Source organism: Gobio gobio (assembly GCF_949357685.1).
Source record: "Gobio gobio genome assembly, chromosome: 23".
Taxonomy (NCBI): Eukaryota; Metazoa; Chordata; class Actinopteri; order Cypriniformes; family Gobionidae; genus Gobio; species Gobio gobio.
The window spans coordinates 37324645-37339644 of NC_137119.1; the positions used below are offsets into that span (position 1 = coordinate 37324645).

Genomic DNA, 15000 nt, shown 5'->3' on the forward strand with positions numbered 1-15000 from the left:
CCTATAGAATTAATCATAGAGAATAAATCTGAATGAATCAACTAGAATCAATCACGTAGCATGAGTCATTAGAACCAATGTCATTAATTCCATATAGATAATCAATCTTAACCAAAACATATCAGAGAATTAATTATAAAGAAACCAATCAAATATATTTATATATATATATAATATAATTAATATAATTATATATATATATATATATATATATATATATATATATATATATATATATATATATATATATATATATACTTAAATCTATATACACATACTGCACCGAAATTTGCTCCATATTTAGCAAACGTTTTGTCGTTCATAAAACTTTATTTGCTAAATTTGTTATAGTCTTGTTAGCTAAAGGATATGCTGCTTGCACTTAACTGTTATTTGTGTTTATGATGTGTTAATTTTTACAGTGGGTGGTAGCTTATCTGTATGTATCATCTTTATGTGTGTAGTCATATGTAAACGTGAAAAAACTTAAAAAGCCACATTAACAGACACACAGACAGGGGGCAACTTATCCTGTGCTTGCCTGCAGAAGGGACTGAGGGTCAGCAGAAGGATATATGGACTAACAAGAGCCAAAAAGAGACACAGCTCCCCCATGAGGGGACAATCTCTACACGTCCTTCCTCTCCCATTCACAAAATCTAACAAACGACTCATTTATGGAACAAAAATGTCATCAGTACTCAATCTTTGATGGCCACTTAAAAGCAACTGCTGAGTAATATAAGAAAAAAGGAGAAAAGAGCTGTGTCTTATGTGCGTAGGAGGAAGTGTTCTGGTAAATTAAATATGGTGATACAAATGTGCAAAGAAACCGCTCCTCGATAGCCAATGAAAAACCAAACTGACCAGGTTTTTACGGTAAGGGTGTGGACGCATTAATAAACTGCTTCTGCTAGACTTTGAACTCTTTTGTATTCGGTGTGTTTACACTGATATGAAATTTCGGGTTGTGAACTTGACGTCAACATGGGGAAAAAAACCCAGTAAGAATGAATAACAGTGTGAAGGATTACTGTCGGTTAAGACGATAAATCCTAATCATAAAGCCAGTCGCTGAACTCATAATTTAAGTTCATCTTGCACAGGGTTGCACTGAAACAAAGATTATCAGAGTACCATACATCATACCTTTCAAATCTCCTCCTCTTCTTACTCGAGTCCTCTGGGGTCTTGGCGCTCTTGGCGGATTGTTTCTTAGGTGTGTGAAGAATCGCCTGAGCGGATCGAACCCACTCGCTGACCGACTGCTTGCTGGTTTCGGCTGCGTCCAGAAGGGAAGAGCCTGCTTTGCTTTCTTCAGGATCTTCATCATTATCGTCGTAAGATGAGTAGTCTGAAATCTGGTGGTCTGGTACTCTGTAAGCTGGTGACTAAAAAGGAGAGGGTAGTTTTAGTCCTTTGACAGATGCTTATCCACAGCAGTGTTGTTATTGTTGAAGTAAAAATAAATTAAAAGCTAAATAGACATATTAAAAAAACTAAATAATTCATATGACAAAAGCATGTAAAAGCACTAAAATTTAAACGAAATTAAAATGAAATTTTTTTTTAAATACATATAAATACTATAATATAGTATATAAACAGTAACACAAAAATCTAAAGCAACTTACTAATGTGGATCATCACACATTTTAAAGGTGCACAATGTAAAACATTTTTAGTCAAATATCCAAAAACCACTAGGCCAGTGTTCTATATTTTGTTCAGTGGAGTACTTACAATATAAAAAATGTTTTCAACTATTTGTAAATCGTGAGAAAATTGCTATTTTAACCAAGGAACCGGGATGTGTGAGGGAGTCGCCTGTCGATGGCGTCATATCTGCGTTACTCTCGGTTTCCAGTTTTATTCTGCAGAAACGCTTTACTCTCACTGCAGTGTGAACAAGTGTCATAGCAGCCGGCGAACGAACGTTCATTTTCAACACACTCAGATGTATCTAATATGATAAACAGAGCTGCGTTACCTCATACTCAAGTCATTACGACTGTGTCATAATAAAAGTCCCGCTGCTCACGAGGCGTGTGTTGCGTTCATCTTATTAACAATCGCTCCTGTGGCCTTGCTCAGCCCCACAACACTCGCTCCTGCTCTGCTTCATACTACAGTAACGTTAATAATCACATCCATGAACATGATTTCTGCCCGAATCCTATCCCGATTCTTTTCCACCGGCTGTGAGGTGAAGACCACATGTCCCAAGATTCTGCGCTCAAACTTGGCATCATCAAACTACGCCTTTGTTTTGAACAGGTCGACCTCTAGTGGACGGAAAAGTTACATAGTGCACCTTTAATAATTTTTCCATTTTATTAATGTTTTTTTTCAGAAGAGCATATAAAATATAAATTATTTGGGGGGAGAGAGGCAAAATGTGATACATGATAAATAATTGGGATATGTTACATGTCGGATTCAAACCTGCACCATCCACTTGAGCATCATAGCTCAAGGTTGAATAGTACTGGAAGACCTGTGACCTCTAGTCTAGTTCAACGTCTGCCTCATACGGATCTTTCATAAAGGGATATAGTTCACAATAAAAATTCTGTCATCATTTACTCACCCTCATGTTGTTCCAACCCTGTATGAGTTTCTTTCTTCTGCTGAACACAAAGATATTTTGAAGAATATGGTTAACCAAAAATTGATAGACCCTATTGTTTCCATTGTATGGAGAAAAAAAATACTATGAAAGTCAATGGGGACCAGAAACGGTTTGGTTACTAAAATTCTGCGAAATATAATCTATTGTGTTAAGCTGAAGAAAGAAATTCATACAGGTTTGGAACAAAATGAGAGTAAAAATTAATTTTGGGGTGAACTATCCCTTTAATGTCTCAAAGTTTGACTATAAAATGAACATTAAAAGTGCAAAGTCAAATTTCAAAGTCACAGTAATAAACCCACAGAGAAACTGGTTTCAGCGAGTTCTGTGATTAAAGGTTTCCAGCACAAAGACTTATAAGGAATACAAATTGTCCTGAGGTCAATAAATGTGACAATTAATCTAACAGGTACGCTGTTCTCAAGCTAAAACACACAACAAGCTCTTGCAAAATGCTTGGTTTACAATTACACAAATGATGGTACCTGAATGACGCCTCCTGACAGGCTGCCGCCATGGTCTCAAAGTGAAATTACGGACAAAACAGGTGTTACAAAAATTATGGCAGCCTGTGTTATTATCTTACTGGCAAAAAAAACATGTCAAGCTGAGCCTTAAAAATGAACGAGTCATTACAAATGGCTGAATGCCAACAAAACAAACCAACAACCTGAATATCTTTGAACCAGTACCTTGTACAACACGATCATCATTCAAATTCACATTTCACATGGATGCTAGAGAAGAAAATAATGAGAAGGGCAAAGGTGAGAAAACAAGAACTCAAGTGATCTCCCATTAAATCTATCCTTCTGCACATATCGTAATTCCCAAGGGGCCCCCGAGCGTCTGCCTATCCAGCACTGCATTCATTTCAACCTTTGACCTCTAGAAAAGGCTTTGAATCACTCTTCTTAAGTACTGCCACTGAACTCTGAATCCACACGCAACTCCTACCCAGTCTTCCCACATACAACTCTTGCCTTTTAGTTACTAAATCTAAAATCATTGGCTTTTTGAGTATTGCCGTTTGCTAAGGCAAGAATCGCTGTTATTATTGCTCATACTTATATATATATATATATATATATTATATTATATACACACACACTCACCTTAAGGATTATTAGGAACACCATACTAATACTGTGTTTGACCCCCTTTCGCCTTCAGAACTGCCTTAATTCTACGTGGCATTGATTCAACAAGGTGCTGAAAGCATTCTTTAGAAATGTTGGCCCATATTGATAGGATAGCATCTTGCAGTTGATGGAGATTTGTGGGATGCACATCCAGGGCACGAAGCTCCCGTTCCACCACATCCCAAAGATGCTCTATTGGGTTGAGATCTGGTGACTGTGGGGGCCATTTTAGTACAGTGAACTCATTGTCATGTTCAAGAAACCAATTTGAAATGATTCGAGCTTTGTGACATGGTGCATTATCCTGCTGGAAGTAGCCATCAGAGGATGAGTACATGGTGGTCATAAAGGGATGGACATGGTAAGAAACAATGCTCAGGTAAACGATGCCCAATTGGCACTAAGGGGCCTAAAGTGTGCCAAGAAAACATCCCCCACACCATTACACCACCACCACCAGCCTGCACAGTGGTAACAAGGCATGATGGATCCATGTTCTCATTCTGTTTACGCCAAATTCTGACTCTACCATCTGAATGTCTCAACACAAATCGAGACTCATCAGACCAGGCAACATTTTTCCAGTCTTCAACGGTCCAATTTTGGTGAGCTCGTACAAATTGTAGCCTCTTTTTCCTATTTGTAGTGGAGACGAGTGGTACCCGGTGGGGTCTTCTGCTGTTGTAGCTCATCCGCCTCAAGGTTGTGCGTGTTGTGGCTTCACAAATGCTTTGCTGCATACCTCGGTTGTAATGAGTGGTTATTTCAGTCAAAGTTACTCTTCTATCAGCTTGAATCAGTCGGCCCATTCTCCTCTGACCTCTAGCATCAACAAGGCATTTTCGCCCACAGGACTGCCGCATACTGGATGTTTTTCCCTTTTCACACCATTCTTTGTAAACCCTAGAAATGGTTGTGCGTGAAAATCCCAGTAACTGAGCAGATTGTGAAATACTCAGACCGGCCCGTCTGGCTCCAACAACCATGCCACGCTCAAAATTGCTTAAATCACCTTTCTTTCCCATTCTGACATTCAGTTTGGAGTTCAGGAATCTCCTGAACTCCAAACTGTATATGTGTGTATAAAATATATATATATAAACATATATACACACACACACATACTGATCAGGCATAACATTATAAAGTGAATAACACTGATTATCTCTTCATCACAACACCTGTTAGTGGGTGGGATATATTAGGCAGCAAGTGAACATTTTGTCCTCAAAGTTGATGTGTTAGAAGCAGGAAAAATGTGCAAGCGTAAGGATTTGAGCGAGTTTGATAAGGGCCAAATTGTGATGTCTAGACGACTGGGTCAGAGCATCTCCAAAACTGCAGCTCTTGTGGGGTGTTTCCGGTCTGCAGTGGTCAGTATCTGTCAAAAGTGCTCCAAAGAAGCAACAGTGGTGAACCGGCGGAGGCAGTGATGCTTTGGGCAATGTTCTGCTGGGAAAAATTGGGTCCTGCCATCCATGCGGATGTTACTTTGACACGTATCACCTACCTAAGCTGTTGCAGACCATGTACACCCTTTCATAGAAACGGTATTCCCTGGTGGCTGTGGCTCTTTCAGCAGATAATGCGCCTGACACAAAGCAAAAATGGTTCAGGAATAGTTCGAGGAGCACAGCAACGAGTTTGAGGTGTTCACTTGGCCTCCAAATTCCCCAGATCTTAATCCAATCGAGCATCTGTGGGATGTGCTGAACAAACAAGTCCGATCCATGGAGGTCCCACCGCGCAACTTACAGGACTTAAAGGATCTGCGGCTAACATCTTGGTGCCAGATTCCACAGCATACATATATCTTTCAAGCGTTTTACTGATCAGATAGCTATCTGATTTATTAAAACGGTTCCATTTACACTTGGCCACATAAATGTGTCTCTTCAAAACGGATATAAATCCAATCGCCAACAAAAACAACAGATAAGAGCATTTTATTCATCATCAGGTAAATCCAAGATCAGCTGATTAGAAGAAAGCAGCATCAGGACTGGTAAGATCATCTAGTCCCAATACTTTTCATGAAGATGATTGAGTTGAGCGTCTGCGAATTACTTTCAGTTTAATTTGCACGTTAGCATGCTGAAGAGACAACCAGCTATTCATCTTTGGCGATGCGTGTCGTAGTAGCGCTGTCATATCTGGCAATAAAGCCTATAACACGCTCTCACACGTTTTTTTTTTTTTTTACGTTTTGGGAGGAGTAAAGTTTACATATGTTGTTTCAGCAAGCAGATGCATTTAAACTTGTCCAGTTTTGTTTAAAATCTTCGTCTCAGAACATCTCCTGAAGTGGTGTGAGTGATCAGTCACGATCAGATATCCGGTCAGAGAAAGCAAATTCTACGGCTCTTTGTGGAAATTAAAGAATTGATTCCAAATGCATTATGGGACAATCTACAAGGCAATCTGAGATGTGACGAGGGACATCCAGCCCTGATAAAGCGCACACACCCCTAAACAAACAATAGACAATGAAAGACGGAGAAGATACATTCCAAAGATAGACCTGAAGATATGACCCAGGCCTTCATGAGACCCGATGATGTGTGATATTTGAGTCATTTACCTTATGACAGGTCGTAAAGGATGGATGTAAGGGAATGTGCGTGTGTGTGAGAATGTTTGTGTGGCTGCACTGTCACAAACTGGTTTTCTCATGGGAAAAAAAAAAAAAATCGGCTGCCTCCTTATCATGTGGAGACACGAATGGCATTACAGCCCGCCAAACAGCCTACACACTCTTTTATTTGAATCAACTTGACCCTGCAGGGCAGCCTGCCAGCGAACGGTGCACTACACGCGCTCTCTGTCTTTCTCTCTCTCCGCAGTACACTATGTTCCTGGCTCAGGCTCAAAAATGTGTTCACCCTGCACTGGCTCAAAATGAATGGAGGAGTACACAAACTTTTCGCTCTATCAAATCTATCACTCCAGAAACGTCATATAGGGGCAGTTCCCAAACCAGCGGGAACAGGACGATCACGGAACTGAACGGAGAGGGATGCCAGGCCACGGAAAAGTGTGCCATTACCAAGGACGCCCAAGTTTGAGTACAATTGCAGGATGACATAAGGAAATTGATTATGGGTAGACACACAGGTGTAATTAATAGAGAAATTAAGCAACACGTTTAATGAGCAATAAACATATTACGTCTAGACGCATGTCTGTTTTTTTTCCCTCCACTATTCCTGTAAATGGACCCGAAACATTTTTCCTGCGAAAGCCGGGCAAGTAAACAATCGTTGTTGTTTTTTTTAAACAAATGGTTTCAATCTTGAAGCGGGGCTGATTTAAAAAGACACTTTTAAAAGGAGGCATGGGAGTAAGTGCTAAACATAGCTGTGATTTGGATGAGTCCAAGGCTGACATGCATTTCAGATAAAGATGTTTCAGCATCCTTCATTCAAACCCTTAGTGACACCTTGGGAAAATTAAAAAAATTATGTTTAAAAGCTGTTTTACATTAGTGCTTCTCAGCTTTATTTATCGAAAAAAACATGTTCTGATCAGCAGAAAAAAAAACAATGTTAAATTCCCATATCTTCTGTTGTTGACGTCAAAGGCATTCAATCGAACTCTGTGGTATTTTGGCACAAATTCACCTGTCATTTGTTGACGCTAGACAAATTATTCAGATGTCATCATGGACAGGTTCAGTAGCATGCCCTCATCCCCCCAAAAAACATAGAAAACATGATTTAAAGGTGCAGTGTGTTATATTTAATCTAATGGATCTAATGACAGAAATGCAATATAATATACATAACTATGTTTTCAGTGGTGTATAAAGACCTTACATAATAAACCGTTATGACTTTATTACCTTAGAATGAGCCATTTCTATCTACATACACCGCAGGTCTAGCCTAGAAATCTAGACGCACCCTAGCGGCAGAAAAATTATTTTGCCGCGAGTGTAGTCTCGCAACTCTCGGTAGGCCTGAGAGCTGGAAAAACCAAACTCTGGTCAGGCCAATCACAGCGTGTGTAGAGTCGGTGGGCGGGCTTAACATAATGACGGCATGTCACGCAAGAGTTGCGGAGGTTCTGAGTGCTATTCGTAAACAAAGCTGACGAACAGCGGCCTTTCGAAACGGCTTTGGGCGCGTCTCTAGAAGACTTGGAGTTAAGCTTTTCTTTGAGAAAAGAACAAAGAACGGCACTGAAGTCATTCTTAAGAAAAGAAGATGTGTTCGAAGTTTTTGCCTACCGGATACGGCAAAAGTCTATCAACTAACGTTAGCTCGGCTTCACCTTCTTCTTTGCTCTGGTTGGTTGTGGCGCTCATGGCGCTATCCAATTGCATGCAGAGGGAATTTGACAGACAACCGTTTATCCCGCCCCTCGGATTGAGCCCTGTCAATGGTGAGTTTCCAGACCCAACATCTTGATGTGGATCTGGCTTGTCAGGCTACCGCGGGTCCCCTTACAGTGAAGCTGCCATTTTGCACCACCATGTTTCTACAGTGGCCCTAAACGGACAAACTTCTCTACAGAGTGCTAGCTACTCTCTGCGGTCTCAGACGATAATAATAATTAGTTACTTTATATAGAGCCTTTCTGGGTACACAGAGCGCTTTACATATAGAAGGGGGGAATCTCCTCAACCACCACCAATGTGCAGCATCCACCTGGATGATACGACAGCAGCCATATTGTGCCAGAACCCCCACCACACACACTGATTGGTGGAGAGAAGACAGAGTAATGAAGCCAATCAGGCCCAGGCCAATCATCGGCCACTGTAGCTTCTCTATGTGCTTCGAAAAGGGAGGAGGTGAACCGTGGGCGGTTGCAATTCGCAAAGTCACCACTAGATGCAGCTAAAATTTACACAGTGCACCTTTAAAAAAAAAAAAACACATTAAATACGGGTTCCCTCACAAAGACAAACATGATTTGAACCAACTACAATGTGTTTTGTACAGTTAATTAATGACAGTACTATGAATTATTTACTAATTAATGTTTTAATTATTTATAATATTATTTTTTAAAACAATATTAATATTTACATTATTTTTTAAATGTAACGTATTTTTAAATAAATAAATATGTTTAATATTATACTGATTTTAAAAATATTGTTATTAATACAACCTTAATGTTTTACTGAGGGATTTTCTGTTTACTTTTGCAAATAAAACATTGAGGTTGCATTAATAACAATATTTTTTAAATCAGTATAATATAACATACAATATTTTTTAAATGTAACGTATTTTTAAATAAATAAATATGTTTAATATTATACTGATTTTAAAAATATTGTTATTAATACAACCTTAATGTTTTACTGAGGGATTTTCTGTTTACTTTTGCAAATAAAACATTGAGGTTGCATTAATAACAATATTTTTTAAATCAGTATAATATAACATACAATATTACTGTTTTACTTTGGTTATATAATATTTTTATTCATTTATTTTAATATATAAAAACATTATTTAGATTTAAATGATTCATTTATAAATGTGATATTTCTTTAAAAAAATAGATATATTTAATAATATCATAATGATTTTATTAATTACTCAATGTTTTACTTTTGGTTTGGTCGCCAATTTAAGGTGAAGCAAAACAGAAAAGATTTTGAAGATTTCTTGACCTAAATAATGGCTAAATGATTCAATTTAATGAGTCTTTATGGGGGGGGGGGGGTTGCGATGACCCAAGCATTTCCGATGACAAAGAAACTCTAAATATCTGTATCTATATCTTGAGTGTTCTCAAATTATTATTTGGATGTATGCCACATGACCAGACTAAACTACAAGGAAACCTTTGAATGTTTATGCAATGTGTGATGGGATGTCTTCCAACTATTCCAACTATTAATTAGTCAATTATGAGCCGTGTTTATGCAGTGCTACATAACATCTCTTTAACATGACAAACTTGGCTACCCCTGCTCTTCCAGGAAGCAGGAGGAACTATCTAGCCAGATCAGTCTGAACAAAATTGCAGTTCATACCAGTAATAGTGAATTGTACCATTATGACAATACGATGCATCATGCTGAATTATGATAATCATGGTCAAAGAGCACTAGCATAAGTTAAATAGACTAGTTCATGAGGTCATTGCTGATGACACATATGCTGGGAATAACATTCCTGGTATAAAACATCAATCAGGATATTTGAAATGGTTCATCTCAAAATGAAAAGTCTGTCATCATTCGCTCACCCTTGTGTCATTCCGAAACTTTATGATTTGAACACAAAAGAATTTGGATAAGAATGTTTTTGTCCATTCAATGAAAGTCAAAGGGATCCAATGATGTTTTGGACCCCATTAACATTCTTATGGACAAAAGCAATTGTAACATTCTTCAAAACAAGACATTTTTCACAATAGCCCCATGAGTGGGAGTAGATGACAGGTTTGGGTGAACTATCGTTTTTAAGGTTCAGGCTCACGATCACATTGACGAGAGCAGGACTGAGATCTCAGTTTGTCTCCAGTTCTTGAATATACTGAGGACTGAACCTGAAACTGCTTTGTTCTCAACCCAAATCATAATCACTTCACAACAATTATATAAGCTAGGCAGAGATGGGGATGGGATGGCAGGGATGGTTCACCCAAAAATGAAAATTAGCCCATGATTTACTCACCCTCAAGTCATCCTAGGTGTATATGACATTCTTCTTTCAGACGAACAAAATCAGAGTTATATTAAAAATGTCCTGGCTAATCCAAGCTTTATAATGGCAGTGAATTGTTGTATAGTTTTTGAAGTCCATAAAAGTGCATCTATCCATCATATAACTGCTCCACACGGCTCCAGGGGGTTAATAAAGGCCTTCTGAGGCGCAGCGATGCGTTTGTGTAAGAAAATATCCATATTTAAAACTTTATAAAGTCAAATTTCTAGCTTCCGGCGGACCGTCTTCTGTATTCAACTAACAGAAAAAGTGTAACGCCTCTCGCAGTTCAAAATGCTTATGCTACGTCTACGTTACTCAGGGAAACTGGTGTGCTATATCGTCAGACTTATCATAAGCATTTTTAACTATGAGAGGCACTACACTTTTCCCGTAAATTCTACTTTATAAAGTTTTAAATATGGATATTTTCCTTACACAAACGCATCACTTCGCTTCAGAAGGCCTTTATTAAAAGGACTTCAGCGATTAGCATTAAGCTTTGTATCAGTAGAAACCCGATAGTATATTCGTATTATGGCCAGAGGCTATAGACTACAGACAGTAGAAGGAACTAGTTCCGCATGTTTTCAACCCGCACATAGGGGTGGGATCTCACACACAGAATGTAAATGCGCACGGCCACTCAGCTCGGGCATTCATAACGGAGCAGTGCGGAGCAAAGTGAGTGTTTCAACTTTTCAATGAATTCCTATGAAAGTTAAGTTTCCATATACACGTTCTGATAACACGCGCCATGAATGACTGCCGCGCTTACCTCAGCTCTCGTGAAGAATGAAATCTGACTCCTGCTGCGTCTGTGACGTGACTTTCGTTCGGCTCACTCACACGTTATTGAAAAGACATGTTCAGTTTTTAATTGTAGTGTCTATTTTCTAACTGAACTTAATTATTTTATTACTTTGAAAATCAAAACAACGGTGGGGGCGGTGTCATGGTGGGCCAGTGATAACCAGTAGCCGTGGCTTTGGGAGTGGCCTCGTTGAGCAGCGAAGCAAGTGCTTTCTGGGAGTTGTTGTCTTACATCCACGAGATAAAAATACATTTTCTGTCTTTTCTCAGTCTTGAAGGCACCAAATTCAAAAATAATTTCACATTTCTACTGCATAAATGAACCAGTTTAAATACACATTCATCTTCCCAGCACTGAAGTACCCCTTTAACCCCCCGGAGCCGTGTGGAGCAGTTATATGATGGATAGACGCACTTTTATGGACTTCAAAAACGAAGCAACAATTCACTGCCATTATAAAGCTCGGAAGAGCCAGGACATTTTTGATATAACTCTGATTGTGTTCGTCTGAAAGAAGAATGTCATATATTTGGCTTGAGGGTTAGTAAATCATGGGCTAATTTTCATTTTTGGGTGAACCAACCCTTTAACTTTATAACCTACCTTCATTGCCTCATCTAATTTACATTCTCAAGCCACCGTTCATAATGCACTATTAATGATGGGTATATTTCTCATCTAAATAGTTACTTTATTCTGCTTTATTTCATTTCACATGTCTCAGACATCTCAGCAAAGACTTCAACTTCACTACGGCTTTTAGATAATATGTACTACACATAATACATCAAATAGACACATTGTGTGCACTGGCAAAACAACAGATCTAAGTTAGACAAACATTTAATTATACTAAACTAATGTCTTATTAATACTTAATTTGCATGTGTCATGTTGTTGTGGAAAATAATGAGGTAGAGCCACATTTGATCTTATATTCAGGTGACTTGAGTGACACAAAATGCCAAATATTAATAAACTAATACCAAGTAAGGTTGCAAATAAATATTTGGTCCAAAGGTCAGTCCTAAAAGGAGCAGGGACATTGAGAACCTTGGTGAGCGCTTAAGACGTCTCGTCTGAGGGATCCTAGCGCCCCCTTCTGTGTCCAGTATATATCTCACCTGTTCCAAAATGTTCTGTCTTTTAATATTTTTCTTTCTTCCCCCCATTCTTGTAAAGTTAACATGACATTACTTTAATACATGTCAAATTATTCTGCCAATGTTAAACTATAAAGCATACTTACCGGAACAGGATTTAGAAAGTCACTGTGCTCTTTTGAAGCTGAATCATCCTCCTCTAACTCGCTGTCTGAATCTATAGAGGGCAGGTCATCTGTCTCTGAGGGCAATGCAGCAGATAATATTATGTGTTATCTGGATTACATAAGCCAGTGCATATTAAACTACAGTTATGAATCATAATGAAGTTATGAATATGAATATTAGAATACAGTTAGAACTGCAGCCAGAGTGGAAGGTTTTGATTGGATGAGAACATTTTTACATCCTTCCACATACCTGATAGCACTTGTCAAGTAATAATCACACTACACTTGTTGAGTAATATGAAATTTAATATAAAAAAATTATAATTCTTCACTACAACCCCAAGCTAAATTCTATTCAATTCTGCATTATGTATTTTTTGGAATTTCATCTGATATTTACAATTCAACATAAGCATTTCATTTTTTTTTTTTCACTTTAAAAATTAAATTTACAATAATAGCCGTAAATTATACAAGGCAACTCCAAGACAGCCATGAATTCCATAAACGCCTAGAAAATTACGTCAATTTATCTGTGTTAGCCAGTCAATAATTCTAATTAAACCTAGTTGACATGCAAAATTCACAATTCAATTTTAAATTGTGCAAAGCAACAATATGCATTCATGACGAAATATATACATACATGGGCCAGTTGAATCCTGAAGCTGTTTGTCAAATTAAACTTGTGAAATATTCATATTCATAACTAACAAAAAACAACAACTCTGTTCTCACCTACACCAGTGCTGAACATCCGCAGACTCCTGTAATAGTCAACAGGATGTTGTTTGTGTGCTTTGGGCCGATGTGGTGCCTGTGTGACAGTCAGTCGAGGAGGAGGATGACTATTATTGTCTGCTTCTTCCTCTTCACTGGAGCTCCAGGCAATGTGCACCGGCTCATCTGTGCCAGCATCTCTGTTCCCTTAAAAGACGCATTAAATTGATCAAAAGTGTTTACAAATGATTTCTATTTCAGATAAATGCTGTTCTTTTGAACTTTCTATTAATCAAAGAACCCTGAAACAAAATGGATCATGGTTTCCACAAAAAATAAACTGTTTTCAACAAGGATAATAATCATAAATGTTTCTTGAGCAGTAAATCCTAATATTAGAATGATTTCTGAAGGACATTGAAGACTGGAGTAATGATGCTGAAAATTCAGCTTTGATCACAGGAATAAATTATATTTTAAAATATATTCAAACAGAAAACACTATATTAAATTAAAAATAATACTTCATAATTTGTTTTACAAAAAAATCTTACCAACCCCTAAGTGTTGAATAGTAGTGTAAATATATGGAACAGAATATCCAGTTAATGATATTGTTGCACTTTTCATCTAATTATAAATCTCCAAATGCTTATTAATTTCACACTTTATAGATTGATCAATCTGTGTTGTTACCAGTAACAGACATCAGAGCCACTTTATGTGCATTTCTGCTCTTCTTCTCTGACGTTTGCAGCTTCTGAAACACAAACACATGATGCTCAGTGCATGCGTGTAGCAGAGCAACAGCATTATGTGACGTCTACAATACGTCTACACACCTCGATGACAGATATGTCCTGGAAACTGTCCCCACATCTCTCCCAGCACTTTGTGGCAGGAGTGGATGTTCTGGCAGAGGCTTTTCCTGCCGTTCTGAAAGTGTCCTTCACATCGTCTGGGACTAACACACACCTCATGTCCAGGTTTCTCTTACGCTGAAACCACATACACACAAACATGGATAGATGAATGAATTAGTTCATGTTATATATATTCGACCATGAAGGCCTGACTCACACAGTCTCCTATGAACAGTGGACACTGGATGTTGAAATATGTCTGCCACTCCGAGAAGCATTAATGTGGGCTGTAATCTGAGAGGTGCTGTAAAATCGGTGGTTTCTGAGGCTGGTAATTCTAATAAACGTATCCTCTAAAGCAGCAGAGGTAGCTCTTGGTCGTCCTTTCCTGGGACGGTCCTCGTGAGAGCCAGTTCCATCATAGCGTTTGATGGTTGTGGCGACTGGACTTGGGGTTACATTCAAAGTTCTTGAGATTTTTCAGATCGACTGACCTTCATTACTTAAAGTGATGTTGGACCTTCTTTTCTCTTTACTTAACTCTTGCCATAACATGGATGTGTACAGTAGTTGTAGTAGCACTAATAGGGCTATTGACTCTGTACCCACCCTTCCTCTGCACGAGACACATTGCACATTAAGAATGCAAGAAATGTCAATGTCACAAATGAACTCTTGACAAGGCACACCTGTGAATTGAAAACCATTCATGGGGTCCGTTCTTCGTACCTCGCTTAATACATCTGAGATCATTTGACAGATCCCAGATCTTTTAACCGTGATAACTGATCTCTGGCTAATTTGGTTCTTCAAACGAATTTTCGGATTGGATTAAAATATCTGGATTAAATTATCTAAGATTACAGTTCGCTCGTGTTCACTGAA

The 15000-nt window shown here is 38.3% G+C and overlaps 1 protein-coding gene across 1 annotated transcript in view; it reads right to left on the bottom strand.

The window, feature by feature from the left end:
• The window catches only part of spidr (scaffold protein involved in DNA repair), a 78952-nt gene that overhangs the window by 59549 nt on the left and 4403 nt on the right, over positions 1–15000 (bottom strand). The window contains exons 2-6 of the mRNA XM_079806205.1: positions 14095–14250; positions 13949–14012; positions 13271–13459; positions 12509–12603; positions 1105–1391 (exon numbers count right to left, since the gene is read on the bottom strand). Coding sequence (XP_079662331.1) covers positions 1105–1333 — 229 coding nt within the window. The 5' untranslated portion in view covers positions 1334–1391; positions 12509–12603; positions 13271–13459; positions 13949–14012; positions 14095–14250. The remainder of the gene's footprint in view (positions 1–1104; positions 1392–12508; positions 12604–13270; positions 13460–13948; positions 14013–14094; positions 14251–15000) is intronic.